The following is an 18,360-nucleotide window of genomic DNA, read 5'->3' as shown; positions in this document are numbered from 1 at the left end:
ACTCTCATTGGACAAAGGTGGCTCCAACATTGGTTGTAGGGTAGATATATAGATTTGTTATCTAGTATAGGTACTACATTTTCTTAAGGCATAATACATAAAATAAATTAACGCTCAAACTTGGCCTTAGCTAGCAACTAAACACTTCAACTCGTCCCCACTGTGTCTTATAGACACCGTATGCTGACGTGACACCTAGATTTTAGAGGTGTTTGTAAGTGGAGATGAGTTGAGGTGTCTAGATGTGCATCCTCAAAGTTGAAGTGTTTACTTGTCAACTGAGGCCAAATTTGAGTGTCTTGTTTATGTATTAGTCTTTTGCTTAAGTTGTAGAACTTCTATGTTGACAGTCCATCACCTTTTTATGCAGTATATTTCATTAAGACAAACTACTTTTTTGGTTTGCATAACCTTGTATCTTTCTTTTTAATTTGAGAGCACCATTTGAGTCTCTCTGTCACTGTTTATCTTTTAGTTAATGCAGAATACTTGCTTCTAGTTTCTGTTTGTGGCAGATGACTCATATTGCTTAAACATCTTTCGCAGTAGCGGAGTAGGGTTCAGGGTTCAGGGAATTCTAACAGAGGAACTCTATGCTAGCATAACACAACCTGTCCTTCATCTCCAGAGTCATACATATATTACACGAAGGAATAAAGTTCCATATCATCACACTAAGGCTGTATACGTTCTGCGATTATTTTGCAAGGCATCAACATGGCGACATGATGAAAGTGTGCAAGAATCAAGTGATGATTTAGTTGAAAGCTGAAATTTTTGTAACATGAACAAGTTCAAGAGTATTACAAGATAAAAACCATGCATCTTTATGTGCCTTTGGGGGTCATATCTGACTAATCAGTTGATGACATGAGGAATCTTCTTGGTGAATGACATTAGCTATAGATTCTTTTGTGTTGTAGAAATGCAAAATTTTATGTATCTTGTACTTGCAGTTAAGTGTGAAAATTGAGGTAAAATCTTACCTTGTGGTTGAAAGGTACTTTGTAAATTGTATTACAGTTTGATTCACCACTCATTATCTTTTGAACTAGGCCAAACACATCGACAGATACCTAAATTTGGTACGATATTCATTTTTGGCACCTCAAGTAGTATCCAAGTGTGGTATGGGGGAGGGGGAGGGTGGACCGTCAAATAGACTCAAATAATCTTATAACTATTTGAAAAAATGCCTTGTGTCGACAAATAATTGGTTAGCTTGTCATATGCTTTTACCTTTATTTATTTTTCTTTAATTTAATTGTGTATATATTAATGAGGTGGATAATTAAAATGAGTTGACATAATTTAATTGGTCAATTAATCCACGTAAGAAACAATTGTGGCCACGCGCATGAGGGTATACAACAATCTTTGCAAAAAGTGTCAAAATGACACACTTGAATATTATTTGAGGTGTATGAAATGAACAACGTCTAGTTTAGGTTTCAAAGTGAAAATTCGTGTCAAATTTAGGTGTCTGTCGATGTGTTTGGGCTTTCAACTAGTAGTAAATTGCAACGGCAATGGTCGGTAGCCGTGGAAGCTGACATCCAGAGTGTATATCAAAATTCTAACATATATATTGCGGCTTTTGCATTCTGAAGTAAGTATAATAAGAAAAGCAAGTAATATTTGCTTAATTATAGCCTTAGTGCAAGTAGGAAACATGTTAATTAGAAGAAGAGACAGATGACAGTGGTGTCATCTCTCTTGCTGTTTGGAAACTTGTGTTTCCATGCATCCAAAGAAGCCCGTGCCACTGCCTCTGAGGCTTTTGCTGCATTATTTGTTGCACGCACTAAGGCGACAACTTGATCGTTGCTCAGAACATCCCACACCTATTTTAAAACGAAAAATGAACACATCAAAGTGTTGTAGAAACAGAGGTAAGAAAGAAAGATAGATAGACTTGGGTAATGTAATTAAGCGCTTACCCCATCACTTGCCAAAACAAGAAACTGATCATTTGGAGAAATATGGTGATAGGAGACATCAGGCTTGGAGATTATGCCATAGCTTTTGAGCATAAAATCTCCAAAAGCTCTAGACATGGCTAGTCCAGGAACATCTTCATAGGGTAACCACACTCTCTGTATATGTGGCTCTTCTTTCAATGCAAGAACTCTGCCACCACACTTGATTATTCTTTCTGCTTCAGCTACATGCAATCAAACAGTTCATGATCATTTAATCTAGTCAATTAATAAGCACAATTTGGAATTGAACTTTTCCATGTATATAGCCAGGAAAAGAGAGTCTTACAATGTAGGCTAGGCTTCAAATCAGTAGTTAACTGAATAGCCTCAATTATTCCCTCATCTGTCTTTCTTCCCAATACAGCTCGAGAATCGCCAAGATTAGCAATAATCAGATCATCATCCTGTCATATATATACCATTTATTATTACCTATATTTGAAGAGACCATGGAACCGGAGGCGGATCTAAAATTTTAAATTTGTGGTTCCTTGAGCAAAATAAAAATTAAAAAAAAAAAACGGTCATTGATGAGGTTAGAGAACCCACAACCAAGTAGGCAATAGTGGTCTAGCAAGCACCTTTCTTGCCACTAGACCAATATCACACTTCATTGTGGTTCTCAACTTATAATTTTTATATATTTACTAAATTTTTTAATATAAATACAAGCACAAAAATTACTGGATTTCCGACAACCCCCACATAAGCCTCTAAATTCGCCCCATGAGTGGAGCAGCTGAAACGACATGTCTTTGTCGCATGTCTGCTTGGCTAAAAGGCAATATGGTAATTTCAATTTAAAATGGAGTAATTTAATTGACTTAAAAGAGCTGTTACAATATACCCAAGAAAGAAAATCAATTAATTAAGAAAATATATTTCACAAATAAAATTAAAGTAACTCCAACCTTAAACTATGTATGAGTATAACCCATATTTGAACGTTTCAGACAATAACCACATATATTACTAAAGTGAAAAATAGACTAACTAAAATAGCTATATTTAAACGTGAGTCTTAATTATTGTTTTCAAATAAAAAAGAAACCTTGAAAATTTGTTATTGTAAATATGTTATAACAGTTATTATGTGGTTATCAAACTTTTGAAGCTTGTAATATTATTGAACATATCATAACATTTGTGTGATAATAAACAATTGTGATCAAGAGTAAAGCGATAATCTATTGAAAAAACTAACTAAAAAGATATATTGCTTCCTTTTTATTTTACTTGATCTCTTTTGACTTGTTACACACATTAAGAAAATATTAATTAGAGATATATTTTACAAAATTAACCCTATTAATAATGTCTTAGAAATTATAAATCTAACTATTACTATTTTCTTTAGTTACTATTTAATAACGAGGGTAGTATGAAAAAGAAGTAATAAGACGCACTTGAAATGCAAACATGTAAAATAAAGCCGGCTTTTTCTCCTTTTTTCTCTCTCACACATATATATATATACTCTCTGTGCCATTTTATGTGTCACCATTTTCTTTTTGGTTCGTCTAAAAAAGTATGTAATCTTTCATTATTTGGTAACTATTTAATGACATCATTTCCATTTTATTCTTAGTGGGTCTCACTTTATAAGAAAAATAATTAAAAAATAAACTTTAAGAGGTGTAATTTTGTAAACTCTACAAAGTCAATCATTTATTTCTTAAACTCCAAGTCCAGTTAAATGACGATATATAAAATGGGACAGGGAGTATATAATAAGTTAATACAAGTGAATTATTTATTACCTGTCTTATAGCAACCACAGCAGTAGTTCCACTAGAAGAACAATCCAGTTTGTCAAGACTTTTAATGTCTTTATCCATCGCCTTAAAGGAACTCAAATAAGCCTCTTTCCATTTGTTAAAATTCTTGCTCTTCATTGATTCTTCATCAACAAATTTGACATTTTGTACTTTTGGACAAGTAGTAATCTTTGGCAAAGAGAGTATGTGTTTCAGAAGCAAAGATGACAACTTATTCATAACTAACTTGCTCACTATTTGTCCATTCTTTCCATGTCCATCAAAAACTCCACAAAAAACTCCATTTTCTACACCATACCCCTGCCATGAAAAAAATGTAGTAACTAAGTAAACATGTTAGGCAGGGGTGTACAATGGGCGGAGCTACGTGTAGGATAGGGGTTAATCTTGACGAAAAATTATAATTATATATACATGATTAAAATTATTTTTTGTGTATATATAGTAGATGCTGAACCTCCTTCAATTAGTTCGTATGCTCGCTTGTGAAACCTTTGGTGAAAATCCTGGTTCCGCCAGTGAATTAGATCGGATTGGTTTGATTTTTTATTAAAAAAAAAAAAACAAATCAATCACGTTGGTTTATTGAAATTATGAATCAAATCAAACCAACATAAAATTGATTTTTTCAATTTAGGTTTTGGTCGGTTCTTTCGATTTTTTCGTCTTTTATCATTTTTTTTTTTGTATAATCTTGAGTTTTTATAATTATATTATGATTGAAGACTACATCGGATATGTTCTCACTCATTTGCTAATGAAAAATCAAAATTATGAAAACCCAAGTAATGGAAAACTCTCTCGAAACTAAAAAGTAAAATGAAGAGTGAAAGTTTAGGTTTTAAGTTTATATTGAGTGGATCATTTAAATAGAAATTAATGAATAAATATTACAACATAAAGGTTCAGATCTGAATATATATCTATATCTACTTTCTAAATATTGAAAGTTATATCTATTTTCTAAATATTGAAAATTAATAAAACTAATTAAAAAAATATTTAAAAAGTAGATTCTAATTAATATTTTATATATAAAAAATTAAGATTATATATATAATGTCAATTTGATCTGTACACCCTAATGTTGTGAATGAGAGAGGTGACTACTGACAAACCTGAAAGAGAATAGCAGAATCTTGATTAAGTCCTTTGTTTCCTTGTTGAGAAAAAACAGAACCAATCACTTGGTGGTACCCATTAATGTTGTTGTCTTCATAGTGAACCACATTTTCATTGCCAAAATCTACAGCATGAATCTCATGAGATACAGTTGATACACACATACCCATATTGTTTGTGGTTCCTATTTTTAACAACAGAAAGAGAGAATCCTGTTTATAAAGAAGTTTTAGATGCTTGAGAAGAGTTGAAAAAGGGATTAATAAATTGAATAAATAGTAAAATAATGCAGTAATGGCTCCAGAGGATTCCAAAAACTCATTCAAATCCAATAATACACTTGTTAATTGTATTTTATTAATCTAGATTACCCCAAGATTCATTTCAAAAGGCAATTAAGTTGTATTCTTGTAGAATCTCCACACGCAAATTTTAATATTATTAAATACTCCATTCGTTTTTTTAAAAATGACGTATTCTGACGTGGCGTGAAATTTAAGAAAATAAGAAAAACTTTTGAATCTTGTGGTCTTGAATTAAAGTTGTGTCAAATGTACCAAAATGATACTCCCTCCATCCTATTTTATGTATTATCGGACCCGAAATTTAAGAAATGAGTGATGACTCTTTACTTTTTAGTTGTCTTTTTTTTTAATTAAGTGAGACTCAGTAAGAATAAAATGGAGATATTGCTATTAAATAGTTACCAAATAAGAAAAAATGACATTCTCTTCAGACGAACTAAAAAAAGTAACGACACAAAATATGATTGAGATAACATTTAATTTTATGATTTTAAATATGTTAGTGTTTTTGCTCTGAATAAATTAAGAAAAAACAATAAACTGTTGTAATAGTAAGTCAACCCTAAGGAAAAATAATTATGAATAGCAAAGGGTATTTATGTATTTGAATGTCAAACCAAAGTATTATTGCCCTACCTACTGGATGTTGACTTTTTAGAACCCTTTGTTTTTTTTTGGTCAAAAAGAAGTTTGTCATTTCATATTAATGGGGGTTGGGAGGCATTTCATATTAATGGGGGTTGGGGGAATTAGTACTCCTTTTAGAGGACGTAGCCAAAATAGAGTTAGTCAAGGCCACATCCTGGCCCTGTGGGTTTGCATCAGAGTTTGCATTGGTCGTAAGTAGACCCAAAAAAGATTGTTTGATCGTACGTCTAAAAGTTTTGCCTGAGCTATCATCCAGAACATAACTTAAAACAAAAGGGGATGGCGTAGAAGAAGTGATCGGCTTTTCAGTGAACTGTATGGAAGATCCTTCCTTTGCCAGTAGATCCGCCACTGCATTTTGTTCCCTAAATATTTGAGTTGGAGGTGCTGCTCCCAGCTCGTTCAGCAATGTCCTGCACTCCATTAAAATGTTATGATACAAAGGATGATCATTATGCAGCATATCAAGGGCTATCATTAAGTCTAATTCAATATCAAAGTTATAAATATGATGCTTCTTGGATAGTCTTAGTCCCCATCTGATGGCTTGAATTTCAGCCATTATTGGGCTTGCGTGGAGAAGATGTTGGTGAAAAACAAGAATCCATTCCCCATTTGTGCCTCGAAAGACACCTCCTAAGCCTCCAGGTCCAGGGTTCCCTTTCACCGAGCCACCAGTATTCAATTTTATGGCTCTTTACTGGGAAGGATTCCATCTAAGAGTGATGGTTTGCTTAGGGTTATTTAAAATTGTGGTGGGATTGGCTAACAGAGTATATTCAGCAGCATTTGTTATCGCGTTCTCATACTTGGCGAGGTTACGTTTGCTGTTGAATAGATTATCATTTCGAGTGAGCCAAATCTCTCTTAAGCAGTGTAGAAGAAGGGTGCCCCATGTTAGCCACGTATTAAAAGGCTTCGATTGAAGTTGCTCCCACCAAGTGTGCCAGTTGGCATCATTGATGTTGTTGCCAGGAAGAGGAGACTTGTAGGTGCTCTTACCTACTAGACTTAACCAAAATTGTTTGGCATTATTGCATTGGAAAAAGATGTGGTCAATGTCTTCCCTGTTGTGATTGCAGAAGTGACATTGGGGGAGGGGGGGACATTAATACCGATGTGGTTAAAGAAGATGCTAGTGGGGAGTCTCTCATGCATAAGGAGCCAGAGAAAGGTTTTGGTCTTATTGGGAGCTGTATTTTTCCAAATAATGGAGAAGTTTTTGTTCCTGGTATAGGTGTTGCTGAGATTTCTAAGGCAAGAATACATGGTGGTGGTGGTAAAGGTCCTTGTAGAGCTATTTTTCAGAGGGCTTTGTCTTCAACATTGGTGTTCAGATTCATGTTATGGCTAATGATGATATCTTGGATAGTTTTTGGGATTTCAAAGGAGAGGTTGTTGAAGTCCCATTTTCCATCTTTAAGAATATCCTTAATCCTAATGCCCAAGTCCTGCTTGTTAAGAGGCCCTTTAGATGATACTTATGAGGCTATCAAGATGAGGAATCCAAGTGTCATTATAGAAATCTACCCTGTCCCATTTGCCTATTCTCCATCTAATGCCCAAACAACAGTCCTTTCAGCCCTTCTTAATGATACTCTAAATTCTAGAGGTGGATTTTAGCCTATTGGGATTATAGTATTTGGCCAGGAGTGTTTAGTCCCAAATGCTTGTAGGCTTATGGAACAGTTTCCAAGCTAGACTAGCATGCCGAGCTCCATTTCTAAGTTCAGCTTTGTGAAGTCCCGATCCTCCATTGGTCTTGTCAGTGGTTGGGACATCCCAGTTGAGAAGGTAGAGTTTCTTCTTATCATTGCTACTTCCCCAAACAAAATCCCTCTGAATTTTGTTAATATGTTCTGTGAACTTAGCAGGACTTTTGATGTAGTGCATTACATGGGTGGTTATAGCACTAAGGGTAGATTTAGCTAACACAGATCTATCAGCCATATTTAAGAATTTGGTCTTTCAACCTGCTAGTCTAGAGTTCATATTGTCAATGATGAATTGGAAGTCACTGTTTCTAGGTTTGTTGGATAAGATAAGGTACCCAAGGTATTTTCCGAAAGTATGGCTAAACTGTATATTTAGGGCTTGAGTGCATTATGTTACCACTTGAGGGAGACAATTTTTAGAGTAGATGACCTTGGATTTCCGGTGGTTAATAGTCTAGCCTGAGAGGAGTGAAAAAGTTTGCAGAGTCCTAACTATAGTATGATAGTTAGTGGTGTCTGCCCTTGCTAGAAAGATGAGATCATCTACAAAAAAAAGATGTGATAGTTTTGGACCCTTGGGAGAGATGTTTATGGGGGTCCAATTATTAGTTTTAACTTCAGCTTCAATTCCCCTTGATAGTCTTTCGAGGCATATTATAAAGAGATAGGGAGAGAGAGGGTCTCCCTGTCTGATGCCTCTGGATGGGTTGAAGAGGTTTGTCCTCTTCCCATTAACCAGAACAACAATTGAGGAGGAGGTGATACAAGACATGATGAGTTTGATCAGATTTTCAGGGAAGTCAAAGAAGAGGAGAGTGTCTTTTATGAAGGACCAATCAATTTTGTCAAAGGCTTTTTCAAGGTCAACTTTGATGATCATATTAGCCTTTTTCCCTCTCATTTTTTTTGAAATGATTGATGTATTCTTGAATGATAATGGCATGATCAGCAGCCCTCCTATGGGTCAAAAAACTGGCTTAGGTAGGGCTGATGATATGTTGGAGAAGGGGCTTAATTCTATTGGCTATGATCTTGGTAACAATCTTGTAACTAGTGTTACATAGCTCAATATGTCTAAAGTTTTTCAGATGGGAGGCATTTATACATTTAGGGATCAGGCAAAGGAGAGTATTGTTATGGTCAATATTCATTTTGCTGTTATGGAAAGCCTCTTTACAAAAAGCAATGGTTTTGGGGCCAATGTCAGTCCAAAATCTTTGGTAGAAGAGGGGATGTAGCCAATCTGAGCCAGGTGCTTTCATGGGCTTGAAAGACTTAACTGCGAGGAGGATCTCTGTATCTTTAAGAGGTGCAGCTAAGGACCTTTTTATGTCAGAAGGGATGAGGTTAGAGCTGCATGAAGGGATAAAATGAGAGTTGGGGCAAGTAGTATGGCTGGTAGAGTATAAATTTACGAAGTGGTGCATCACATGTGTTACAATATTTTCCTCACTCCTATAAACATTCCTAGCTTCATCAGTAAGTTCATTGATTTTGTTCCTCCTTCTTCTGTTGAGGTTTGATGCATGAAAGAAGGAAGTGTTTGCATCTTCCTCTATAAGCAAGGTGATTCTGGATTTAGTTTTCCAGAAGTCTTTCTCACATTTGAGAAGGGCATCGTACTCATGGATGAGGTCATTTTCAAGGTTTTGCAAGAAAGTGCTAGTGTGGTAAGCCATGGATCTTTGAATACCATCAATTCTAGCCCTGACTATTTTCAGCTTAGTAAAGATGTTACCAAAAACCTGTTGGTTCCACTGAATAGCCTGGTTCTGAAAAGAGGTGACAGCCTCCTGAAGGTTATTATTTTGGCTGAAGCAATCTTTAACTAGCATCCCAAAAGAGTCATGGTTACACCACATTGGTTCAAACCTAAAAGGTTTGTTGTGGTTACCATGAGATCTATTAGATAGAGATAGCAGGAGAGGACAATGGTCAGACTTTGTTCTAGGTAGATGAGTGACAAGGCTTTCAGGGAAATAATTTATCCATGAGTTATCGGCAATACATCTATCTAGTCTCTCCTGAATAAGGGCAAGTCTATTACGGTATCTCTTATTGGTCCAAGTGTATTAACTTTCCCTAAAGCCTAGGTCTACCATGTTGCAGTAGTTTAGGCAATCCCAAAGCTTGCTAACTCTATTATTATTGATGGGAGCCCCTTCAAGTTTTTCATTAACTCTAAGGACCTCATTGAAGTCCCCACCAATTAACCAATCCCCTTTGTGAATGGAGGATATGTGGCATAATTCCTCCCAAAGGGTGGTCCGAATCTTGGGGTCAGGACTAGCATAAATAGCTGAAAAGAGCCAAAGTGTAGGATCAGAGTGTACCTTGATTATGGTATGAATACCTTATGGGAAATAGAGAAGTTCTGCAGCTTAACAATATTTTCTTTCCATATTATTACAATACCACATTTTCTTCCATCAGCACTTGACTTCATATGAGAGTCAAAACCAAGTAGCTCAGTGAAATTTGTGTGATCAACCATTTTTGTCTCCAGAAGGACAACCACGCTTGGGTTGTGAGCTTTGATTAGAGCCGTACAATGTCTTTTGAAGTTGGGGTTGTTAGCTCCCCTGGTATTCCAAATAAGGAAATTCATGGAGTCGGCAGGATGAGGGGGATGGTTCAGTACTAGTCTCTTCCCCTTGTCCAACTTGGTCTGATGATTCTTGTCTAAGTGTGGGCTCAGAGAGACTACTACATTGGATTGATTGGTCATATTCTTCAGTGTCATCTTGAAGGTTTTCATTTTCCTCGGACAGAGCACTATAGTAGTTATGCTGAATGACTCTATGAACTCTTTTCGAAGGGGTTTTTCCAGTATGAAAAAGTCCGTGCTTGGTTCCCCTAAGGTTTCCAAAAGTTGTTCCAGTTCTTTTTTCCAGTATGAAAAAGTCTGTGCTTGGTTCCCCTAAGGTTTCCAAAAGTTGTTCCAGTTCTGCATTTGAGCTCTGCATTTCCTCTAGGAATGTTTTTTGTATTCCTTCTAGGTCTCCTACCTCTGTTGTTGTTTGTTTGTTGTGATTGTTGGTTTGGTTGGTTGAGGCATGGGAGACTGGTGGTGTTCATGGCACAAACGTTAGCGTGTCCAGCTTCGAGAGGTAAGGGCTCTGTGGGTAGTATGACATGCTTTTGAACATGTGAGTCATTAGTGAGTTGAACTCGTGTGTGTTGATGATATTGAGTGTTCCCAGCATATGAGCTTGTGCCATTGTTTGAGACCATACTTGGTAACTCAATCCCTGTACTATGTGATCCACCCCTTCCTTGATTATTTGAGCCATCCAGGCAGGGACTTGGATCATTAGTACTATGGGTTGGTCCCCAACTATGACATAGTGCGATATTGTTTTCCCTTTCATCACCAGTTCTGCCCAGGATGTTGGGAGTCGGTTGGGGGAATGAGGTGCTGAGACAAAGACTAGGGGTTCCTTTAAAGGTGGTTGGGAAGCCATTGATATCCTTCAAGCTTTGTGGTTTGTTTTGGGTGTTATTTTGGGTCATGAGTTCTTGGTTGGGTGTAATAATGGAAGCGGAGTTAATGGACGTGACCTCGACAGTCATATCAATTGACTCTACATGATGATTACCCCTATTAGGGGCTTCGATTCTCGTCCCAGAATATGCAGAGCCGGTAGCCTCCATTGGAGTGTTGTTAATATTGGTGGTAATTGGAGCCCTTAGTGGGCCATCATTCTTAATGGTTGGGGGGATGTTTTTTTTAAAATTAATGGATGAAAGGTGATGGTTAGAGTTATTTAAGGATGATGCACGTGTGTGTGGCATGTGGTTGACTTTTGGTGGAAAACTGTTGTCAACAGCCTTTGCAGATTTTGAAGGTGACTCATTTACCTATGTGGCTTTTTTTTTGTAAAGGGGATTTTTCCATAGTGGTGTTTCTAGTGGTACTAGTAGCTCCATTTTGAGCGTCAGGGTGGTGGTGATAAGGTTGAGGGGACTTACCTGGGTAATTCTCCGTGCTTTTTACCTGATTTTGGTCAATTGTTGATGAAGTTTTCCTTTCATGGCTGGCTGCTCTTCAATTTGGGTTGTGTCTCCTCTTTGGGAAGGAGACAACTTGCCATTCTTCTTGCTGTTGTGTCTGTTCTATGGTGTTGCTAGTGCAAGGCTGTTCCACATCTTGAAGTACATCACTGGTGTTGTAGTGGCAATGTTTTGCCTGATGTCTAAGTCTTCCACACATAGTGCACAGAAAGCCCTCTCCTTCGTAGATTACTTTCTGAGAGTGGTTGTAAATTATGATATGCTTTTTGAGAGGGACTCCAAGAGGGACTTGGATACATATTCGTGCATACCGACCTTGTAAGGTCGCAGAGGTGCCAAAATCAATCTTTAACAGTGTTCCCAGCTTCGAACCTATCATTTCCAGTACTTTTTAGTCATAAAATTCCGTTGGTAGCTATGGGAGTCACAACCAGATGGCTGTGTGCTTTTGTGTTGCTTCCTCTGGCACAAAATTTGGTTCCCATTGTCTTACTGACAAAAAATTCCTCGTGATGAACCACGACCCTCCATGAAGAACTTTTGTCGCGTTTTCAGGATTATTGAATTTCGCCACATAGTAATCACATCCTAGATCTATCAATAGGAGTGGTTCCATTGGCTTCCAAAGCTCAGCTAGCTTGGTTCTTAGATAGTTGTATGTTAGTTTCTTGTTCACCAACTTCATTAGGACTGAGTATTGCCAGGGTCGATAGATTCGAAGCTTTTCTTCTTCTGTTAACTGAATCGTCTCGCCTTCCTCCGCATAGAGTATCGGGCTTTTGTTGGTATAATGGTTGTAGCTTTTGTTTAAATTGATGTTTTTGTTCATCAGCTTATCTCTGAAGCTGTCTTTTGGAATTTCTGTGGTGGTGTTATTGGGGATTTCGATAGACATCGGATCTGGTGGTTCTGGTGGGATGAGTTTATGGGGGTATGTAGTTCCCTCTGTGTTCATCTTATTGGGAGAGTAATACTTTTTAGAATCCTTTGTTAAGTAGCCGTTTGGGCAATGAGAAGTTTTTACTTTTTAAAAAAAATTATTTCACTTTAGTGAAAACAATATATGTTTCATCATGATAATTTTAAATATAATTTGAAATTGCATTTATAAAAATGAAACTCCTATTTCTCTCATAAAATTTTAAAAATAACTTCAATTTATATTCATGGCCAAATCCAACTCTAATTTTAAAAAATTATAATTTTCATAGTCAAACGGGACTTTAAAATAATTTCTTTTTAAAATAAAACATCCCATTCCAACATGTAAGGATCTTGTCATGTAATGTTAATGTGATTGTGTTTATGAATAAAAAATATACACCACCAAGTAGAGGTCTATATTTTGTTATTACTTTGAATTTCGACAATGAAATAATTTTTGATAAAGAATGCTTCTTATGTACAAGTGAACTTATCTGCACAAGATCAGTTTAATCGAGCTCAGCCGAATAAGAAAATAAACACCCAGCTCCCCAATACTTTGCTCGACGAAAAATTATATTGCTTTTATACTATTTTTACGTGGTTAAAAATATTTTTTATGCATATATAGTGCATGCTGAACCTTCTTCGATTAGTTTGTATATTTACTTCTCAACTTCCTTAATAAAAATTCTAGCTCTGCCGTTGTCCCCAATGATGGAAAAAATCCAAAGGGTTTGGATAACAATCCTATGACAACACACCTCCAACTACTACTCCTAGGAAATGATATTTAGTAAGCGTTTGACCATGAAAATAAAATATTTTGAAGTTGGAGTTAGAGTTGGTATCGAAGTTGGAGTTGAAATTTTGTTTGTCCATGAATGTAATTAGAGTTGTTTTTAAATTTTTATGAGGGAAGGATGATGAAAAAAGTGAAAACAACATTTTTTTGTTTTTCAATTTTTCAAATACAACTTCAAGTCATATTTGAAATTCTCGTGACTAAACATCAATTTGAAGTTGATTTTGACATCGAGTGAAAATTATTTTCAAAAAAGTGAAAAAAAATAATGATCAAACGGGCCATTAGAAAGGGGGAAAAAGCACAAATATGTGAAGATGCCTTTTCAAATCATTGAAAACTTACACTATTGATTTAATTAAGGGATAATACTCACAAAAATATCTGAACTTTGATCAAACTTTTAATTGAGCATACTGAATTTTACAGGGTTCCTATTACTCGTAGACTTTTTTTTTCGTATTTTAATGACATATATCTGCCCACTTGGACACGTGTAAATATGAGGTTGGCGCGTGTATTACACGCGCCAATACACGTATAAAAACGAGATTGGTACGTGTATTACACCGTCAGTCGCCGAAACTGGGTCTAGAATTTCGGGGGAAAATTAAATCCACTTTAAAAAGTCTGGGGGTAATAGGACCCCCGCAAAGTTCAGTATACTCAACTGAAAATTCAGTCAAAGTACAGGTATTTTTGTGAGTATTATCCCTTTAATTAACTATGTCTTATTAAGTTTCAAGTTTCAATTTATTTGATTTATTTTCTTTTTTAGATCATTTTTAAGAGAATAATTTTTTTCTTAACAATTTTTTTAATTTCAAATGGGCATTTTGATATATTTCATTTATCTTTAATTTAATATTTTAATATTTAAATTTTTTTTTTTATGCGTGTAAAGTCAAAATATATCAAACAAATTAACATAGAAGGAATATAACTTCTTGTGGTGGGAAGATAAGAGATAGATTCTTAATGGCCTATCAACTAGCAATGACATAATATAACACAGTCCTAATCAAGGTTTTTATAATGAAAATGTGTAGTATTATCATTGGTCAAACCAATCCATTTTTTTAAAAAAATTATAATCTTTAGCTTGGAAACTATAGCTTTACATGAAAGGACATTAATAGTGATCTAAAGATGTGTTATAACCCCTCAAAAAAAATATTAATCCCCTTTATGTCAAATCAACATATTTTAAATCGTTAACTATTGTAATTTATAATACTTTTCTTGGAGTAAAAATACTTGTCAAAAAAAAAATTTAAGCAAGCCTTATATAAGATGTCAAGTTAATTTAAAACGTCAAGAGTTAATTTATTATTTTATATCTGTTTTATTTTTTTATTAAATGTTATTAATTTTTAATATTTAAATGACTTATAATAATCAATTAAGGTGATATAATAAAATTACGATTGAAACATTTGAAGCAGACATGTTATAAATGTCTGTTTTACTTTCTTTTTATTAAACACAATTAATTTTCTAATATGAAGAGTCAACCTAATATTACGATTGAACTAGCGAAACAAACATGTCTTAAATGACTCATAATAACTAATTAAAAGTAATATAACAAAATTGCTACAAAAAATACTTGTGGAAAAGATTTAAAATTAAAGTTGAAACAACTGAAGCAGACATGTTATAATATCTATTTTTACCTTTTTATTAAATATTATTAGTTTTCTAATACATAAATGACATATAATAATTAATTAGGGGTGATATAGTAAAATCATGGGGTAAGCAAGCATGTCGATGAATACGTACGGTTCAAACAGATGAAACAAACATATCAGAAATATTTATTTTATTTTTTATTAAATATTATTAAATTTTTTAATATGTAAATGACATATAATAATTAATTAAGGATGATATAGTAAAATTGCAAAGCAAGCAAAAGAATTATATGTTTACAATTTTTTTACTGAAAACAAAATTAAACAACAACAATAATAATTAGTGTTATTATAAAAGAGTTCTTTCTTTACCCCTTTATCTTGAGGCCTTTTTATTTATCGACAATCTTTCATCTCGAGAAACCTTTAGATGAGCTACAAAATACATGAAAGAAAAAATAAAAATAAAAAGTGAATAAAGAAGAAAAAGAAGTAGTAGAAAATGAAAATGAACATTAAATAATTTCATAGGTGTTTGTTATTTATAGAATGATTCAACCATTTGAATTAAGTAATTGAGAATTGAGGAGACATGAAATCTAAGTAGAGAAGAGTAAAAGGTAGAGTTTTTTTTGTAACTCATTTGATATAATTATTGTAATAAATATAATAGTCTTTTTAATTAATAAATAAATTGATAAATAAGAAGTGAAAGGAAAAAGTTAAAAAAAAAAGAAGAAAAAAATAGTAAATTAAATGGTACATATTTATTATGATTTAGTGATATGTATTTTACAATATATTATTAGATTTACCAATTGCGATTATTACCATTACATGCACTGGATAGTACATTCCACAACCTGTAAAATCCAGTGAGTAATAATCGCAATCGATAAATCGTAATAACATATTATAAAATGTATTTTACTAAATCTTGGATGAAGAGGAGAATAATTCTGACAAAATTATTAGTATTATTATTATTGTGAAAAAAACTGTTTTAGTCATTAGTGCAATAATATATTTTATTATTACTTTCAGTAAAGAATATGAATAAGTGAAGTACTAAATTTTGATATATTTAAGTTTTCATAATAAAGAATAGAAATAAATGAAGAGTAAATGAAGAGGTGTAATTAAGAAATTTTAATAGCAAGTAAATAGAAAAAAAATAGAGAAAATATCAAAATTTAGGAAAAAAGAAAAATAAGAATAGAGGGCATAAAGTATGAATTCGGAACCAAAATGAGCCATGGAAGTAAAAAAGTGATCAAAATAAGCCAACTATTTAAAAAGTTACCAAAATAGGCTAAACGTAATACTTTATTACGTTTTTCACTTTTTTCTTAATAGTTAACTAACAGAGTTAACTTTTAGAAAACGTAAGAATTTCTTATGTTTTACACTGTTTTTTGTAAAACGTAAGAATTCTTACGTTTTATAAAAAAAAAGTAAAACGTAAGAATTTCTTACGTTTAACACGGTAAACGTGCAGTGAATTGTCAAATCTATTAAATCACTTTTCAGAAAAAAAAAATTCTTAAACGTAATAAAATGTTACGTGTTTACCTTTTTCAAATAGTTGATGTGGTCCTCCACACTTCCATATTGTCCACTTTTCCATGGTCTTATGACCGTCCCCACCCTTAATTTTTTCAAACTTGTACTTTTAATAATTATAATTTTTTTAATTTTATATAGTTAAATTTATTTAGATTTTATACCCAATTAAAATAATTTATTTTTACTTTATGTAATAAATTTTTTACATTTTACATAATTTTTTTTAAAAAAGTATCAATTAGATCATTAAGTTAACAATTTTCTTATATTTATTCTATGTAAAAAAATAATCAGTTCTATCCTGAATTATCTGATTTCTCTCTAAAAAAAATTATTTTTTTGAGTTTTCTTCTACTCCCAAATAGTGAAATGTTGAATTTTCGTTGATCAAATATGCTACTATATACAAGAATTATATTTTCTTGGTGTACTAAAAATCTGAAATTAATTTTTTCGATTAGTGATTCATCGTAGTTTTTTATTAGTGTTTCGTTTAGGATATTAAGGAGACTCACATACACAAATTCGTTTCATATTATAATTAATGGAGTAAAAAATCACAATTTAATTTAGGAGTGTACAAAATCATACCGATAAATATATATGATAATGTATAAATCAATAGCATTTTTATCGGTACGATTTTATTAAAAAAATCATTGTATTATTTGTTCGATTTTGATTTTTGTATTGGTAAACTAATTATAAGAAGTTGAAAACTTCTACTTATTATATATATATATATATATATATATATATATATATATATATATATATGGTGTAAAATAATTATGTAGTATAATCTTATTGGGTTATCGGTTTACCAATACAAAAATCAAAATCGAACAAATAATATAATAATTATTTTAATAAAATCTCACCGATAAAAATGCAATTGATTTATACATTATCATATATATTTATCGGTATGATTTTGTACACTCCTAAATTAAATTGTGATTTCTTACTCCATTAATTATAATATGAAACGAATTTGTGCATGTGAGTCTCCTCAATATCCTAAACGAAACACTAATTGAAAACTACGATGAATCACTAACCGAAAAAATTAATTTCATATTTTTAATACACCAAGAAAATATAATTCTTGTATATATTAGCATATTTGATCGACGAAAATTCAACATTTCACTATTTTGGAGTAGAAGAAAATTCAAAAAAATAATTTTTTTAGAGAGAAATCAGATAATTCAGGATAGAATTGATTATTTTTTGACATAGAATAAATATAAGAAAATTGTTAAATTAATAATCTAATTGATACTTCTTTTTATTTTAATTTTTTATGTAAAATATAAAATTTATTACATAGAGCAAAAATAAATTATTTTAATTAGGTATAAAATCTAAATAAATTTAACTATATAAAATTAAAAAAATAAAAAATACAAGTTTGAAAAAATTAAGGGTGGGGACCGTCATAAGACCATGGAAAAGTGGACAATATAGAAGTGTGAGGGACCACAACAACTATTTGAAAAAGGTAAATACGTAACATTTTATTACGTTTAAGAATTTTTTTTTTGAAAAGTGATTTAATAGATTTGACAATTCACTGCACGTTTTTTCCTCGATCACCGTGTAAAACGTAAGAAATTCTTATGTTTTATATATTTTTTTTATAAAACGTAAGAATTTCTTACGTTTTACAAAAAATAGTGTAAAACGTAAGAAATTCTTAAGTTTTTCTAAAATTCAACTCCGTTAGTTGACCGTTAAGAAAAAAGTAAAAAACGTAAAAAATTATTACGTTTAGCCTATTTTGATAGCTTTTAAATATGTGACCTATTTTGGTCACTTTTTATTTTCGTGACTCATTTTGGTTCCAAGATCTTAAAGTATA

The 18,360-nt window shown here is 32.8% G+C and overlaps 1 protein-coding gene across 1 annotated transcript; it reads right to left on the bottom strand.

Annotated features, from left to right (window-relative positions):
- Window positions 1-1,564: 1,564 nt before the first annotated feature.
- On the bottom strand, window positions 1,565-5,133 carry LOC107853907 (probable protein phosphatase 2C 61). Its single transcript, XM_016698894.2, has 5 exons — window positions 4,879-5,133; window positions 3,743-4,060; window positions 2,269-2,386; window positions 1,941-2,164; window positions 1,565-1,844 (listed from the first exon to the last, which is right to left on the bottom strand). Exons 1-5 carry the CDS (start codon window positions 5,050-5,052, stop codon window positions 1,680-1,682), a joined length of 999 nt encoding a protein of 332 aa, XP_016554380.1. The 5' UTR covers window positions 5,053-5,133; the 3' UTR covers window positions 1,565-1,679.
- Between the last annotated feature and the right edge of the window lie 13,227 nt (window positions 5,134-18,360).

This window comes from Capsicum annuum, chromosome 5, assembly GCF_002878395.1.
Source record: "Capsicum annuum cultivar UCD-10X-F1 chromosome 5, UCD10Xv1.1, whole genome shotgun sequence".
NCBI classification, from domain to species: Eukaryota; Viridiplantae; Streptophyta; class Magnoliopsida; order Solanales; family Solanaceae; genus Capsicum; species Capsicum annuum.
Note: the sequence above shows the minus strand (reverse complement) of the source record. Positions and strands in the feature narration are given on the sequence as shown.